This window comes from Scyliorhinus canicula, chromosome 9 (genome assembly GCF_902713615.1).
Source record: "Scyliorhinus canicula chromosome 9, sScyCan1.1, whole genome shotgun sequence".
NCBI lineage: Eukaryota > Metazoa > Chordata > Chondrichthyes > Carcharhiniformes > Scyliorhinidae > Scyliorhinus > Scyliorhinus canicula.
The window spans coordinates 32,644,629-32,663,034 of record NC_052154.1 but is presented as its reverse complement, the minus strand read 5'-3'; the positions used below and the strand labels follow the sequence as shown (position 1 = coordinate 32,663,034).

General features: G+C 48.7%; 1 protein-coding gene across 4 annotated transcripts in view; it reads right to left on the bottom strand.

Moving 5' to 3' along the window:
• Nucleotides 1-18,406, bottom strand: part of dbndd1 (dysbindin domain containing 1) — a 79,028-nt gene that overhangs the window by 37,140 nt on the left and 23,482 nt on the right. Inside the window, exons 1-2 of one of the 4 annotated variants that reach the window (XM_038806466.1) lie at nucleotides 15,124-15,199; nucleotides 14,607-14,664 (exon numbers count right to left, since the gene is read on the bottom strand). In XM_038806466.1, the coding sequence (XP_038662394.1) occupies nucleotides 14,607-14,664; nucleotides 15,124-15,126 (61 nt within the window). In that variant the 5' untranslated portion in view covers nucleotides 15,127-15,199. The other 3 variants (XM_038806468.1, XM_038806467.1, XM_038806465.1) reach the window with 3 other exon arrangements.

Below are 18,406 nucleotides of genomic sequence, written 5' to 3'. Positions count from 1 at the left end.
CTGGTTCAGAAGTGTTGATTCCTGGACAAAGTTCTTCATCACGTTGCCAGGCCAGTCCCTGTAGACTTCAGCAACTTTAAACGACTCTGGAACCACAAAACACTTCTCTATTCCCAGCAAAAGCCAGTAGAAATAAATCAGCAATGAACTGGAAAGTAACTGATGTCTCCACTAAATACTCCAGTTTTTGGCTGAGGAGAAAGAGGGTGGGTCCCTTTATTCTTTTGAATGTGTGTTGAGTTGTGCAACTTTACAAGAGAGTGTTGGCTGGATTCGAAAATGGCAGTGCTGGCATCAAATTGGTTACAATCTGCATATTTCCAACAGACATTCCCTGTCCTCTCACCAAAACGCCTTTTGTTGCTGCTAGCACCAGGCGTGTGTGCGTATTATGAATACAGAACACTCATGGCATTGAAAAAACAGGTGTTCAGTCACCACATATTGTGGTCAATAACTCCTAGGAGCTGTAGTTCAAGTCTCAGCCCAATAAACATCTGCCTAAAGAACCTGCACAGAACAGCTTGTGATTTACCAGCCATTTCAATGTTCCAGGTGTCCAAGTCCAACATCTTGTACCAGGCATACTCATCTCCAACTGCTTAATCCCTTACATCAGAGATTTTAGCAAAAAGCAGTTACTTGGGAACAAAAGTAAAACACTGTGGGTGCTGAAAATCGGAAACAAGAACTGAAATGCTGGAAAAGCTCAGCAAGTTTGGCAGCATCTGTGGAGAGAGAAGCAGAGTTAATGGTTTTGAGTCCATGCGACTCTTCTTCAGAACTGAAGAGAGGTAGAAATGTGGTGGGTTTTGTGCTGAAGAGATGGGTGGACCAGGTGGCACAAAACAGAAGGTTAGGGAGATTGACAGAAATGTCATGGACATCAAGACAATGGGAATGGGAGTGATAGCGTTAAAGACTGAGGCATAGTTAATAGTGGGCATAAAGGTCAGATAGCAGAATGTGTTAATGGCAGAACAAGAGTCAGCACTCTCTAAAAGAAAAACTTTGGCACAAGGTATGGACTGGCACCTGTGGTAGGGGGAAAAAAGACGTTGGGAAACATTGCAGCCAGTCAGGGACAGAACTTTGGGCAGGAGATCAAGATGGTGAATTGAAATGGCAAGCAACAGGGAGGTCAGGGCTGTGCCTGGGGACAGAGCTGTCCCAGCCTAAATTTAGTCTCCCCACTGTAGGGGAGACAGCATTGTGAGCAGTGAATGCAGTAGACTAAATGGAAAGAATCTGGTGAATCTGGCTTTTATCCAGGATACTCACGGAAAGCTTGGGGTGGGCTGCAGGCCTCCATCTGTACAACTGTGTTGCCTTTTTGCCTGAAACCTAGAGTTGGATTTGGATATAAATACTGCACGTGTACCCAGTGTCAATGACTTATCAATAATACAATGGCAATCACTTTGTCAAATGACCATTAGGGTATTGGTCCACCTGATTAAGAGATTGCTCTTTCAATTTGTTCCTAAGTTTATTTGATTTAGTTTAATTGGTTGTTCGTTTTGCTCCTAAAGAGTATAAATGGGGACATTACTGATCTTAGAAACAAACACCAAAAATATAAATGGGGGACAGGTCCCGTACAATCATAGGATGCTCGGATTCTCAGACTTCCAAGATGCTTGAGTTTCTTTCAGGCCTCGTAGTTGCCTAAACAATTTGCTGCTTAATCGTTGGATGCACTTCAGTCCCACGCTCCTGATCTTCAGGTACCCGACAGAGAGAGAGAGAGAGAGAGAGGAGGGCCTCTTTGTGAATCTGGGCCTGGCCAAATTGACCATCAAAAGGTCAAGCAGTGGGCAATCAAAGGGGTCATCCGTCCTGACTGTCTGCCTCTCTTTCATGACCACATTTGCAGCTGGGTGTCCCTGGGGAGGGAGTGGGCACCATGGGGGCTGGAGTGCTTTATCAACCCCTGTTAACACATTTTGATTTCTGATTGTTTTTTGTTGCAGTTCCTCTTTAAGGGCCTGCCTCTTTAAATTGGCTGATTTGATCTTTTGTTAATTTGTCCCCTTTATTTGTTAATTTGATGCCCAAAAGGGTATAAATGGGGACAGCTGGAACACTAACAGGGAGGAGGAAGAAAAAGAACTGGGAGAGTTTATTATTGTGTTGTCTTGGAAATTAGTGTATTTTAAGGCACAGGCTTTCTTCAGGCGCATTCTTCCTTTGTGTACAATCATTAGAGCTAAGATGTAGGACTTATTTATTTGTGCTGTGTTGAAATTCTTTGTCTACTCTTCAATTAAACATTCAAGGACCAAAGTAGTCCATTTAGCTTGCTAAAGTTGGTTCTGCTCTTATTCTTCTACCTCAGCCAACTGCATTCTAAACACCCAAGTTATTTTTTTAAAACAATTTAAATGTGTGTGGTAGTATGACTTGGGTATTACGGTACCTGGGAGTGTGAGCTGCCATTGGTGCAGAGGGCTCGCTGCCCATTGGCCCAAGTATTGTGTTCTCTGTATTCCTATTGGCTAAGAGTAAGGTAGCTCTGCCTACGAGGTGGGGTAGAAGAACCCGTGTCCCCCAGCAGCCAGGCCATTTCTGTACGTCTGCTAACGGGCTCACTTCTTGCTGATTAAAGCCTTTTGTTTCGGACTTCACCTACGTTTCGTGTCCATTGATTGTGCATCAATGTGTCTTCCTGTTTTAACTAGCTGGATAGACTTTGAATTTTGGCAAAAATGCAGGTACAGATGGAGGTCCCCAGTCCATCCCAACCTGAATAAAAGCCAGTCTCGGGTACTCCCAATTGCTACTCCCAATGCAGAGTGCTTGACTGTTTTGTAAAACACTTTTGCCCTGTCTGCAAGCATAACCCTGACCTTACTGTCACTTGCTGTTTCAATTCACCATCTTTCTCTCGTGTCCATTTCTGTCCTTGGCCACTGGCCCCCCTGTAACTTGTTCCTATGTTGGTGCTATCAGAGTGCACTGACCCTTGTTCTGCTACAGATTCTGCCATCTATCCTTTCTGCCACTGTTAACACTCCCTTTGTCTTGTGTCCATAACATCTTTGTCAGGCAGCACGGTAGCATTGTGGATAGCACAATGGCTTCACAGCTCCAGGGTCCCAGGTTCGATTCCGGCTTGGGTCACTGTCTGTGCGGAGTCTGCACATCCGCCCCGTGTGTGCGTGGGTTTCCTCCGGGTGCTCCGGTTTCCTCCCACAGTCCAAAGATGTGCAGGTTAGGTGGATTGGCCATGATAAATTGCCCTTAGTGTCCAAAATTGCCCTTAGTGTTGGGTTGGGTTATTGGGATAGGGTGGAGGTGTTGACCTTGGGTAGGGTGCTCTTTCCAAGAGCCGGTGCAGACTCGATGGGTCGAATGGCCTCCTTCTGCACTGTAAATTCTATGATTCTATGAAATGCTTCCTGAGCTGCCACTTGTCCCTGACCTATTTAACTCCAGCCTCTCTCTTCAGTATAAACCCTCTCACTTATCCCTGACCTATTTAACTCCAGCCCCTCTTCAGTATAAACCCTATCATGTTTCTACCTCCTTCAGCTCTGAAGAAGAGTCCTATTGGACTCCAAACACTAACTGTTTTTCTCTTTGCAGATGCTGCCTGACCTGCTGTGTTTTTCTGTTTTTATTTGATTTCCAGCATCTGCAGCATTTTGCTTTTGTTTGTGTTTAATTCACTGTGACGACTCTGCAGTGATTTGCTAAGTTTAGCTTGTACGTTCAATAAATATAGCCGATACCTTGTAATATTTTTGTACTTTGAAAAAGCCAACTTATTTAAAATCAAATTTTCATAAATTATCCAAAGAAGAATTCCAGTGACCATTAGATATGAAGCTAGCAGTATCTTGCCAAGGGCCTATTTGAGTGAATGTATGTAGTTTTCTTTGCTATGATCAATGACCATAACAAAACTTTGCCTGTTAGGCCTGTAATCTTTCACAACCTCCTGTCCCAACACTTCATAGCCATTAAAGTGGTGAGCAAAAGATGTGGATTAAAGGATTAAGGAAAGTGGGAGATAGGGTGGCTTAGGGGAATTCTAGAGTTCTTTTTATCTTATTGGCATTTTTAAACAATTATGTACATTGTTGGCTGTGGTTATTCACTGTACAATACAGAAAGGTTTGTACGTTCCTTCCCTTAAGTTCCCCTATTTACATTCTGCAGCAGTCTGGCTTGATGTGTGGTCCCTCCTGCCCCCCCCCCCCTCTTGTGCCCCCCTCCCCTGTTCGGTTTGGGGGGAGGGGGGGGGGGGGGTGGTGTTTCTCCCCTTCTTTCTTTTCTTTCCCACCCTTCCTTCTTTTCTTTCCCACCCTTCCTTCTTTTCTTTCCCACCCTTCTTTCTTTTCTTTCCCCCCCTTCTTCCTTTTCTTCCTCCACCCCTTTATTTTCTTCCTCCCCCCCCCCCCCCCTTCTTTTCTTTCTCCTCCCCCCCCCCTTTCTTTTCTTCCCCAGTCAACGTCGCTTCCCGGCTTGGGTCACTGTCTGTGTGGAGTCTGCACGTTCTCCCCGTGTCTGTGTGGGTTTCCTCCGGATGCTCCGGTTTCCTCCCACGAGTCCTGAAAGACATGCTTGTTAGGTGAATTGGACATTGTGAATTCTCCCTCCGTGTACCCGAACAAGCACCGAAATGTGGCGACTAGGGGATTTTCACCGTAACTTCATTGCAGTGTAATGTAAGCCTACTTGTGACAATAAAGATTATAATTATATCAGCAACGAAGATTTAATGAGCTGAAGGTTAGAGGATGGGTGGCTGATGTGATTTTGTTTCTTTGCTCTTGGGGCATGAACAGTGTTTGCAGTGTCAGCATTTATTGCTCACCCCTAACTGTGCTTGAGTGGGTGCAGTAGTGAACTGCCTTGAACCACTGCAACCCACCTTCTGTAGGTAAACCCAAAGTGCTGTTAGGAAGGAGTTTCAGATATTTGACCCAGCGACCATGAAAGAATACTGACATACTTCCAATTTAGGATAGTGTGTGACTTGGAGCAGAACTTGCAGTTGGTGGTATTCCCGGTTTGTCTCTGCCTTTGGCCTTCCAGGTGATGGGAGGTCATGAATTTGGAAGGTGCTGTCAAACAAACGAAGTGAATATTTAAGATTATGGATAGGGTGCCAATGAAGGGGGCTGCTTCTTGGGTGTTGTTGTTGGAGCTGCACTCTTCCAGGCAAGCAGAGTATTCCATCACACTCCTGACTTGTGCCCTGTAGATGGTTAACAGGCATTTGGGAGTCAGAAGGTGTTTCTCTTCTGGGAGAGTCTTGGAACAGAGGGCATAATCCCAGAGTGAGGGGTTTCCCATTCAAGACAGGAGAAGAATTTCTTCTTTGAGGGTAATGAATTTGTGGAATTGTTTGCCACAGAGGGCTGTAGAGGCTGGGTCATTGAATGTGATCTGTGATCAAGGATAAATTAGAAAGATCTTTAACTCAGTAAGGAAATTGAGGATTAAAATCCCCTAGTTGCCACTCTCCAGCACCTGTTCGGGTACATGGAGGGAGAATTCAGTCTTTCGGAACATGTACTCTGCACAGACAGTGATCCAGGCCAGGAAACATACCTGGGACCCTGACGCTGTGAAGCAACAGTGCTACCCACTGTGCTACTGTGCGGCCCTAGAACAGCCAAGATCTCATGGAATGGCAGATCAGACTCGATAGGCCCAAAGGCCTACTACACCTAATGATCTTACTCACCACAGGGTTGCTGGCCTCTGACCTGCTCTTGTAACCACAGTGTTTATATAGCTAGACCAGTTATGTTTCTGATCAATGGCAAGTCCCAGGATGTTGATAGTGGCAGATTTAGTGATGCTATTGACTGCCAAGGGAGATCATTTGAATCTTAATTTTTGAAAATGGTCATTGCCTGACACTTGTGTGACGTGAATGTGACTTGCCATTTAAGCCCAGCCTGTATGTGTCCAGATCCTGTTGACGTGGGCCTGGACTGCTTCAGTATCTGAGGAAATGCTGAACATTGTACAATCAACAGTGAACAACCCCACTTCTGACATTATGAAGGTGAAGGTAGTAGGGTATAGGACACTATCCTAGTCAAAAGATGTGCAGATTAGGTGGATTGACCATGCTAAATTTCCCCTTAGTGTGCAAGATGTACAAGTAAGGTGGGGTATGAGGATAGGGTAAGGATGTGGGGATAGGGTACGGTTGTAGGCCTAGGTAGGGTCGGTGCAGACCTGAGGGGCCGAATGCGCTTCTGCACAGTAGGAATTCTATTCTTACCTGAGGAACTCCTGCAGTGATATCCTGGAATGATTGAAAGTATGGGTGAGGCATTCAATGCCTGAGGTAGGGGTGGAGACGAGTGATACAGAGTTAAGAAGACTTTAAATGGAAAAGTCATTGGGAATGCCAGCTCGAGTCAAACTGGAGTTGCCTCTAGTCTGATTCAACCTGATACATTTGCAAAAGAGGGGGAGTGGAGTTGATGGATGGCGTGTATGGAATTTGTGCAGTCAGCTGAATCCAATGGTTTCAGTCTTCCTAATGTGTGGCTAGAGGAAACCACAATTTCTTGAAGGCTGCCTGCCTGGCCACACCTCTAGCAGGAGAGGACAGTGCATTGGTTCACAGGTGTGCACATGCATGAACTCAGGGCATAGGGGGAAGTAAAACTGTTATATGGAAAAAGGGCATATTCTCCCTGCATTCACTTATACAAGGAGAGATCAATGCTTGCATACCGTTATGGAGAATTCAATCTATTTGTAGCCCTTTGGGCTGGATTCTCCGATTTGGAGACTATGTCCTGACGGCAACATGGGAACAATGGGGTTTCACGACCAAAAAAAGGTGGAAAACGACCACCGATTTCCCCCCGTCTGGTGGGGGGCTAGCAGGCAGGCAGCTTAGAGCACCCGGCTGTAGCTGCCGATACGGCTGGAGAATTGGCTGGTCCGTGCATGCCGGTAGCCAGCCGCGTGTGGACCCAGCCTGCTGAATAGTGCCCCCATTTGGCTAGGCTGGCCAGCCCTGGACCACCTCCCACCAGGGCCCCCAGCCCCCTCTTCCCCCTCCCCCCCGCCCAACCAGTGCCCCCAGCCCCCCCCCCCCGCCCAACCAGTGCCCCCAGCCCCCCCCCCCCCCGCCCAACCAGTGCCCCCAGCCCCTGCCAAAGCCCCCCCTGCCCGTGGATCGGCTCTCCCCCGACTGTGGCGGCGCTCGACTCAGTCTGCAGCCGCCACGCCGTGTTCCCAACAGAAAACAGCAGCCATAGTTAAACCCAATCTTCTAATTCTACCTCCAACTTCCACATGTGGATCTTCCAGCAAGAGGGAGGGAGGGAGGAGGAGGAGGGGGGGGGGGGGGGGGGGTCCTCTTATGATTTACTGGCTCAGTGAGTTTTGTCAGTGAGTATCTGAACCGCACAGAAAATGAATCCTAGAATTGGACTGGGTTTAATTAGTTGAGTACAGCTTGAATGGTTCCAATCTGCCTCAGTAGCTGTGGGTTAAAGGAGGAGAAAATCAGCCAACATTCCTCATGGGTCTTGCCATGTACCTTCTGGAAATGCGATGAGGATGGGATTTGGTCCCACTGCGGTGACCCACGTCTCTACCCTTAGTCAAAGTTCAGAAAAATAAGGGCAGAGTACTCGAGGCTGATAGTGGCGGTTATACAACCATAACCTGAGCAAGGAATCAGGAAAGAGACTATGGTGAATGTATTATGACAGCCATTCACCACTGTATTACATTGTACTATGTTGTTGCCCTTGTGGGCTCCACCTATGGACTATTGTATTGTATTACAACACTTTGTATCATGTTGGTGCCCTTGTGGGCTCCGACCCTGACTCCGCCCCCTTGAGGGGAGGTATATAGAGCTGCTGCCCTGTAGGCGGCTCTCAGTGCAGAGCAGTCGCAGGCAGGCACAGTTCTAGCTGATTAAAGCCACTGTTCACTTCAACTCCCCACTTCGTGTGAATTGATGGTCGCATCAATTTAATCAGCTACAACATCGCGATGGAAGCAGCCCTCAAACCTGACCGACTGGAACTCGACCCACAGGCCGCTGGCTCCGATGTTTCGAGGCCCTCCTCGCCCTCTGTCACTGACGAACAGAAGCTGAGCCTCCTCCAGGCATGGGTGAGCCATCGATCTGCGTGCAGATCAAGGAAGTGACCACATACGCAGACGCGATCCTGAAGCGGCAATACGTGAAGCCGGTGAACGATGTGTATGTGCGGCATCGCCTCACCAATCGCCGCCAACGCCCCGGGGAATCGCTGGAGGAATACCTACCCAACCTGAACGTACTCCCGCGAAGCTGCAACTACAAGGCCGTCACGGCCTCACAACACATGGAACTCGCCATCCGGGACACCTATGTAGCTGGAGTCCGGTCCAACTATGTCAGACAGCGCCTACTCGAGAAGGGCGCCCTTGACCTAGAAGAAACGGTGAAACTAGCCACCTCCCTAGAAGTAGCGTTTCAGAGCCTCAACGCTTTCTCCTCTGACAACGCGACCCCCTCGTGGGCACCCGACCAGAGAGTACTCCATCCTGTGCCGCACGGTTGCCCGCCCAACCCGGAGGGCTACCCTGCTATTTCTGCGGCCAGCACCAGCACCCCAGGCAGCGCTGTCCAGCTCGGAACACAAACTGTAGCGACTGCGGCAAGAAAGGACACTTTGCCAAAGTTTGCCTGGGCAGGTCCAGCCCGTCTCTCAGACCCCGCAGTGTGGCTGCGTGCCTGCTGGCTCCGCCCCCTTCGGACGCGTCACCCACCTCGTGTTCTCCGTGGGGGCAGCCATCTCCGACTCTACACAGCACGTGCGACTCACGGAGGCTGCCATCTTGGCCGCCATCTTCAACACCGCCCGACACGTGTGACCGATGGGGGCAGCCATCTTGGGACCACACCACCACCTCTGACCACGCCGGCTACCTGCAACTCGGCTCAGTCACCCTCGACCAGTCATGCCCAAAGCACCTCCGGAACTCCATGATGACCGTCCGGGTCAATGGGCACGAAACGCCCTGCCTGTTTGACTCCTGGAGCACGGAGAGCTTCGTACACCCAGACATGGTAAGGCGCTGTTCTCTCCAAACCTCCCCCATTTCAAACAATCTCCCTCGCTTCCGGATCGCACTCAGTACAGATCCGGGGTACACTGTCGCGAACCTCGCGATACAGGGCGTCGAATAAGCAAACTTTAAACTATGTGTACTCCCGATCTCTGCGCTCCTCTTCTGTTGGGACTTGACCTCCAGTGCAACCTCAGGAGCCTGACGCTAAAGTTCGGTGGGCCCCTACCCCCTCTCACCGTTTGTAGCCTCGCGACCAGCTCCCAATCCGCCCGGAGGACCGCCACTACACGGCTTTTGAGGCAGACGGCCGCCTCTTCTACTTCCTCCGGGTCCCCTTCGGCGTCAACAACGGGGTCTCGGTCTTCCAAAGAACGATGGACCGAATGGTGGGCCAGTACGGGCTGTGGGCCACATTTCCGTACATGGACATAGTCACCATCTGCGGTCACGACCAGCAGAACCACGACGCCAACCTTCAGAAGTTTCTCCAAACCGCCCAAGCTCTCAACCTCACTTATAACAGCGAGAAATGCGATTCCGCACAACCAGACTAGCCATCCTCGGCTATGTCATGGAAAACGGTGTCCTAGGGCCTGACCCCGAACGTATGCGCCCCCTCCTGCAACACCCCTGCCTCAAGGCCCTCAAAAGATGCCTCGGGTTATTTTCGTATTATGCCCAGTGGGTCCCCAACTATGCAGACAAAGCCCACCCATTGATCAAAGCCACCAACTTCCCACTGGCGGCTGTGGCCCGCCAGGCCTTCAGCCACATCAAGGCAGATATTGCCAAAGCCGCGATGCGCATGGTAGACGAGTCCATCCCCTTCCAGGTGGAGAGCGACGTGTCAGAGGTCACCCTCGTCGTTACCCTTAATCAGGCAGGCAGGCCCGTAGCCTTTTTCTCCCGAACTCTCAACGCCTCCGAGATTCGACCTTCCTTAGTCGAAAAAGCTCAAGCCATTGTGGAAGCAGTACGGCACTGAAAATGAAAATGATAAATGAAAATCGCTTATTGTCACGAGTAGGCTTCAATGAAGTTACTGTGAAAGCCCCTAGTCGCCACATTCCGGCACCTGTCCGGAGAGGCTGGTATGGGAATCGAACCGGCTGCTAGCCTGCTTGGTCTGCTTTCAAAGCCAGCGATTTAGCCCAGTGAGCTAAACCAGCCCCTCTGGAGGCACTACCTCGCTGGTAGGAGGTTTACCCTTGTCACCGACAACACACAGCGGGGCAAGATCAAGAACGATAAAATCTTGAGGTGAACTCTCCACCTATAATTACAATATTGTGTATCGTCCTGTGAAGCTCAATGAGCCCCCAGATGCCCTGCCCCGCGGCACATGAGCTAGCGCGCAAGATGACCAACTCCAGTCCATCCACAACGACCTTTGCCACCCGGGGGGTCACCCGGCTTCTCCACTACATCAAGGCCCGCAACCTGCCCTACTCCACCGAGGAGGTCAGGGCCATGACCAGGGACGGGTTAGGTACGTTTTGGCGCAGCCATTTGGACGCGGCCGTTGTGGCGCGGCCGTTTTGGCGCCAGCCGTTTTGACGACAGCTGTTTTGGCGCCGGACGTTTTGGCGCCGGACGTTTTGGCCATAATAAGATAATAACATTTCTTTATTTGTAAATTAGCCTCAGTTGAGTTGGCTGCTGGTGCGGGTCCGCTGTCACAAGTGTTTCGTTCTATCACCATATTTTTATATATTTTTTAACTAAACCAATTTGCATACCCATATGATGGCTGAGGAAGTATCAACGAAACTTGGTAAAGAAAAATTTGTTCATAACGGATTCCTTTACGTCTTTGACAAAACAAGCAAAGGTGACAGCAAAGTGAAATTTTGGCGTTGTGAGCAAAAAAACCGGTGCAAAGCACGGCTCCATACTAAAGCTGCAAACGTGGTGAGGCAGCAGAACAGCCATTCGCATGATGCTTCTGCTGCACTAGTAGAGGTTGCACTCGTGAAAACTAAAATAAAAAAGAGAGCACAGGAAACCCTTGAGGCACCGACTGTAGTTCTTAATGAATGTTTGACAGACATATCCCAAGCTAGTCTACCAGCCATTTCTAGTATATCTGCTTTGAGGAGAATGATAAGCAGAAAGCATAATTATGTATTGAACGCCCCCACCAATCCAAGTAATTTACAACAATTGATTGTGCCAGAATGCTGCAGGATATATGACCCTCAACCAGGAGTGGAAGAAAAATTTTTACTTTGTGATAGCGGACCAGGTCACGACCGGATATTAATCTTTGGAAGACAGAGCTGGCTACAGCACTTATTGACATTTGATATGTGGTTTGCAGATGGCACATTCAGTATTGCTCCCAGCCTCTTTTCTCAGATTTATGTAATTATGGTAAAAAAAAACGGAGGAGTTACTCCTACGGTTTATGCTCTTTTGCCCAACAAGCAACGCACCACATATGCAAGAATGTTTGCATTATTGAAAGAAATCGAACGCAACTTGAAACCCAGTTCAATCGTCTGTGATTATGAACAAGCTGCGCACAGTGCTATGAAAGACATATTCCCTGATGTTCAAATAAAAGGATGTTTTTTTCATTTAGCTAAAAATATGCATAAACATCTAGCTAGTATGGGGTTCCGTAGTTTGTATAACACTGATCCAGATTTTGCGTTAAAAGCTAAAATGATTATTGCCATTGCCTTTGTACCTTTGAACAAAATCGATGTATATCTGGATGCTTTAGCGACCCAACTGCCGCAAGAACATCAAGATTTACTCAACTGGTTTGAAGATACATATGTTGGTCGTCTGAACAGACGAGGAAATGGTAGACGAACACCTTTATTTCGCCCTGAGATTTGGAACCTTTATCAGAGAACATTAAACGGGGAAGACCGCACAAACAATAATGCGGAGGCAGCCCACCGTCGATTGAAATACGAACTTGGCATGCATCATCCCACCATTTGGATACTAATTGATGGCCTGCGTAAAGTACAGAAAGGTAGAGATGCATATTTTGAAAGGTTTCTAGCCGGCCATGAACCGCCACAAAAACTAAAAAAGTATAGAGATGCAGATGAATGAATACATTAAACTGTTCTTAAATTTGAAAACATGGATGCTATCGAGTACTTGAGGAGCCTTGCTCATAATTACCAAATGAACTAAAGGTTTTTTAACTTCGTTTTTAACTAAATGAACTAATTTAAGGTTTTTAACTAAATGAACTAATTTAAGGTTTTTAATTTACAATAAAGATAAAAGAATACATGAAAGTGTTCTAAAATTTGAAAACATGGATGCTATCGAGTACTTGAGGAGCCTTGCTCATAATCACCAAATGAACTAAACTAAATGAACTAATTTAAGGTTTTTAAATTTACTTGCAACAATTTGCAACAAGTTACTAGCCACAAAAACTAAAAGAATTTCTGTCGTCTGCGCCCAAACGGCCGCGCCAAATTGGCTGCGCCCAATTGTCCCATGGCGCCCAAACGGCTGCGTCCAAACGGCCGCGCCAAAACGGCCGCGCCCAATTGTCCCATCCCCCCAGGGACTGCCAAATCTGCGCGTAGTGCAAGCCGTACTTCTATTGACCAGATAAGGCCCACCTGGTGAAGGCATCCCGGCCCTTCGGGTGCCTCAGCATCGACTTCATAGGGCCCCTCCCCTCTACCAACCGCAATGCGTATTTTCTCAACGTCGTTGACGAGTACTCCCACTTCCCCTTTGCAATCTCTTGCCCCGACATGACCGCGGCCACCGTCATTAAGGCCCTACACAGTATTGTTCGGTTTCCCCACTTACGCCCACAGTGACCGGGGCTCCTCGTTGATGAGCGACGAACTGCGTCAGTACCTGCTCGGTAAGGGCATCGCCTCGAGCAGGACTCCCAGTTACAACCCCCGGGGAAACGGACAGGTGGAGAGGGAGAATGCAATGGTATGGAAGGCCGTCCTCCTGGCCCTACGGTCTAGGAATCTCCCAGTTTCCCACTGGCAGGAGGTCCTCCCCGAAGCGCTCCACTCCATTAGGTCACTCCATTGCACAGCCACGAACGAAACCCCTCATGACCACCTATTTGTTTTCCCTCGGAAATCCACCTCCGAGGTCTCGCTTCCGTCCTGGCTGACGACACTGGGTCCTATACTCCTCCGAAAACACGTGAGGAGCCTCTGGTCGAGAGGGTCCAGCTCCTTCACGCCAACCCCCAGTATGCCTACGTGGTGCACCACGACGGCCGACAAGATACAGTCTCCCTCCGCGACCTGGCACCCGCAGGATCCCGTATGACCATCACATACCCCCCCAACCTACACTGAACAGCGTCCCCGTCCCTACATGGCCTCCAACCCCCCTCCTACACACCCTCCCCCCATCCCCAACCTACAGGGATGAAAATCCAGAAGACACACTCCCGGAGTCCACACCCGTGCCTGCATCGACGAGTTCAACACCCGTGGCCACAACGACAAGTTCAACACCCGTGCCCGCAGCGAAACCAGAACTCAGGCGATCGCAGTGGACGATCAGGGCGCCGGACAGACTCAACCTGTGAGCCACTTCACCCCCGCTGGTCTTCAATTTTTTAACAGGGGGTGAATGTGGTGAATGTATTATGACAGCCATTCACCACTGTATTGCATTGTACTATGTTGTTGCCCTTGTGGGCTCCACCTATGGACCACTGTATTGTATTACACCACTTTGTATCATGCTGGTGCCCTTGTGTATCCGCCCCCTTGAGGGGAGGTATATAGAGCTGCTGCCCTGTAGGCGGCTCTCAATGCAGAGCAGTCGCAGGCAGGCACAGTTCCAGCTGATTAAAGCCACAGTTCACTTCAACTCTCCGTCTCGTATGGTCGCATCAGAGACTATTGATCGAGATAACGTGTCCATTCTCCCTGCCCCCCACACACCCCACCCCCACCATGGTTTCCTAATTAACTTGTTCAAACAGTCCATGTATTGTCGTCAACATGGTAATGGTACAAAAAAACACGCGCTGAATTAAACATTTTTAAGACGTGAACGCCGCAAAGAGTAGGATTAAAGATGCACATGCAGTAATGCTGTGTAAGGTATAACATTCCCTCTGTAGCTGTGTTATTTGTAAATTGTCACTAAATTATGAACAGTAGTTTTTCTGAACTAGATCTTGGCAATTATTGTTTGAAATTGTAAAAACAAACATGATATATGGATAAGATTTAAATATTTAACCAAGCCATTGAACATTAAATGCATAGCTCAATGCTACGCTACCATTAGGAATAAGTTTATGTTTGTAGTAGTTTTGTAATAAGTGAATGTTGAAAGAGGCAATGTAACTGGTTAGATGAACAATATTCCCTCGTTTTGGCCGCGCGCGAAACCGATAAGAGAAACAATTTATATGTTAAAATATTCTTGACTTTAGTCCCAATCAGTGCAAAAATCGCAATTTCAATCACGGTGACGTGTAACATGCTCGCCCAGCTCTGCAGGTTACAAAGAACTTCCAGTAAAGGGTTAACTCTTTTTGAGTGTGTGTGTGTGTATGTGTGCAAGATGCTTCTTACCCTGAGCCACTGCCCCTCCTTGTTTCTCCATCCAGACAGTCTGACTCGATCCCACCTTCTTGCAAGATACCATTGAGGGGAAGAGAAAGAGAGAAAAAGGCGAGCCTGTAAGAACACAGCTGTAGTGCCAACGACGAACAGCACCCGAAGCTCAAAGGCAGCATCTCATTTCAAAACCTGAGCATTGCGCCAGCACACACGCACACACACACACAAAACAATGCAATGCAAGCATATCAGATTGCAAATTGGGAGATTACAGTGCAAAGTAAGCATTGCATTGCAAATGAGGATGAGAGACTGCAGACAGTCTCTGGCTGTCAGCCCAGAGAAACTGACTGGGGTGTACCATTCAACACGCCAGCCAGCTCACTCAGTGAATCACATCATTCCTCACCGGTATTGCCAACAAAAACTGAATGAATTTAGTGACACATCGCGGTGTCGCACATGAATGGGGGAAATGATTTTCAACATTAAAAAAGAAACCGATCTCAATAATTCATATGGACTACACCATCTTTTGTTGCAACGTCCCACGGGGAATTTTTTTTAACCCAACATCGCCTCTTCAGCTTTTTCTGACTTTCTCTCTCTTCTCCCTCTCTCTCCTTCCCCCCCTCCCCGTTAAAGATATTAAGGTGTGTTAAGCGGAGCGTATAATCAGAGGTCATCCCATATCGCAATTAGAGCTGAAAGTCATGCACACTGTTTTCAATTGCCAGTGAAACATTTTATTAAAAATGCTCAATTTATTTCCGGGCTATTGCTACATTATAAAGTAGAGCCCTGGAGGAATGAGCATCACCATTCTACAAATAGCACTTTGGATGGATTGGACATGAACTCTGAACTACCCAGTGAATAGGTACAGTTCTAATTGATTGTGTAAGGTCTGGTTGAGGAGGAGGTTTGGAAACCTGTTAGAACATGAAGTGTATTGGAACATGTAATGTCAATTTCTACCCCCATTTCATCCTTTTCTCCTGCAAAAGAATTACTGTAAAGACTGTTTTATATTGCTGCACTTGTGTTTAAATGCAAATATCGTCAGAGGACCATAGGCTGCTCTCCCCTTTGGGAGCTGGCTGGTGGTGATTTAGCCGGAGGGTCAGCACACCACAGGCGAGGGGCAAGGTTGAAAAGGTGGGACCCTCATGGGTAACCTCAGGGCCGGCTCAAGGCACCGGCAACTCGGGCAGTCGCCCGGGGCGCCATGTGCTAGGGGGCGCCATGTGCTAGGGGGCGCCAGAGACTCGGGTCCCGCGCATGCGCAGTTGGGCCAGTGCCTCAGGGCGGCCCCCGCTCGGTCCGCCCCCGCTCGGTCTGCTCCCCCCCGCCCCCCCCCTCGGGTCCGTCCCCCCGCCCCCCCCCCTCGGGTCCGTCCCCCCTCCGCCCCCCTCGGGTCCGCCCCCCCAGCCCCGCCACCCCCTCTCGGCCCCGCCCCCCTCTCGGCCCCACCCCCCTCTCGGCCCCCCCCTCCCTCTCGGCCCCCCCCCTCCCTCTCGGCCCCCCCCTCTCTCTCGGCCCCCCCCTCGGCCCCGCCCCCCTCTCGGCCCCGCCCCCCCTCTCGCCCCCCCCCCCCTCTCGGCCTCGCCCCCCCCTCTCGGCCCCGCCCCCCCTCTTGCCCCCCCCCCTCTCGGCCCCCCCTCTCGGCCCCGCCCCCCCCTCTCGGCCCCACCCCCCCCAAGGGCGCCGAAGTTCAGTTTGCCCGGGGCGCCAGCAACCCTAGGGCCGGCGCTGGGTAACCTTGGCTACTATGGGAATGGAACCTTTGCTGTTGGCGTAGCTCCGCACACAAACCAGCCAACCAAACCGCCAAACTGGTGTCTACTGCAGCAGTAAGTAAAGGTTAATCAAATAAATAAATACTGCCAACATCCAAGGTATTCCTTCCTTCATGGCATTTTATTCGTTCATGGGACATGGACATCGCAGGCTGGGCCAGTATTTATTGCCCATCCCTAATTGCCCTTGAGGGGGCAGTTAGAGTCAACCACATTGCTGTGGGTCTGGAGTCACATGGAGGCCAGACCGGGTAAGGATGGCAGATTTCCTTCCCTAAAGGACATTAGTGAACCAGATGGGTTTATTTATTTTTTTTTAAATTTAGATTACCCAATTATTTTTTCCAATTAAGGGGCAATTTAGAGTGGCCAATCCACCTACTCTGCACATTTTTGGGTTGTGGGGGCGAAACCCACGCAGACACAGGGAGAATGTGAAAACTCCACACGGACAGTGACCCAGAGCCGGGATCGAACCTGGGACCTCAGCGCCGTGAGGCGGTTGTGCTAACCACTAGGCCACAGTGCTGCCCTTGATGGGTTTATTTTTAATGGACAATGGTTTCATGGCCATCATTCGACTTTTAATTCTCAGATTTTTTTTAATTGAGTTTAAATTTCATCATATGTTGGGATTCAAACCCGGTTCCCAGATCATTATCTTGGGTCTCTGGGTTATTCGTCCCGCAGCAATACTGTACCAGTGCCTCCCCCTGAGGATCTGTGATCAAAGTCTTTATGTCAGGTTAGTGTTTTTTCTTACATTCAGAGTAGTTTGTTCCGAATTTAAATAAGCTTTTGTGAAATTAAAAATAACGATTATTTATTGGCACAGACTTGGCCAGGGGGTTTAATGTGACATGTCACTGTTAAGAATTGGGGAAAATTAAGACAAAAAAGTGAAATTGGAATAAAATAAAAAGGGGAATTCATAAGGGCAGCTGTCTGAAGGTGGGGGGGGGGGAGTGAAACAATGGGGTAAAGAACAGGTAACTTCAAAGTGGAGAGACAAGAGAATTTGCACTTATATGTTAAAAAGCCAGATGCACAGGGTAGGTAAAGTCAAAGGGAAAAAATGATATATCCATAGGACAATAAGTGGAGGCTGGACAATAACCAGCAGAGGCAGCTACCATCACAGCCGCACCCAGCTGCAGAAAAGAGTCTCTCCTGAAAACAAGTTATTGCTAAAAGAGCAGCCGGTTAAAATCCAAAACTCGAACCAAGAAGATTACACCTTCGCTGAAGCTGAAGATGGTTTTCCCAAAGGTGGACAAATAACCAGTGCATGGTAATTCTCTGCTGGATTTAGCTCATATTGGATGTTGTGTGGAAAGAAAGGGTGTCCCAGAGTTCAGGAAATGAAAGTAATTGGGAACAAAGGGGTAACTTCATGTAATACTATGTGCGTATAGATAGTCATCAGTGTCGTTAAAGTGTACCGTTGTAGTGTATTATAATCCTTCTTGTCCTGTGTTTTCCTTTGAAAATAAATATTCTCAGACTGGACTATTCCTCCCTGGTTTGCATGTCTTATTTTATAAATTTAGAGTACCCAATCTTTTTTTCCAATTAAGGGGCCACCTAACCTGCTCATCATTGTGTTGTGGGGGTGAGACCCACGCAGACACCGGGGTAATTTGCAAACTCCACACAGACAGTGACCCATGCCGGGATCAAACCCGGGTCCTCAGCGCCGTAAGCAGCAGTGCTAACCACTGCGCCACCGTGCCGCCCTTATTTGCATGTCTTTTCTCACAGTAAACCAAACTGGAAATATACAACACTAAAAACATAAGAACGAGGGAGGAGTAGGAATAGGCCATTTCGTCCCTCGAGCCTGCTCTGCCATTCAATAAGATCATGGATGATCTCTCTGTGGACTCAGCTCCACATACCCACGCGCTCACTGTAACCTTTTATTCCTTTATGTTCAAAAATCTATCTATCTTTACCTTAAAAACATTTAATGAGGTAGCCTCAACAGCTTCACTGGGCAGGGAATTCCACAGA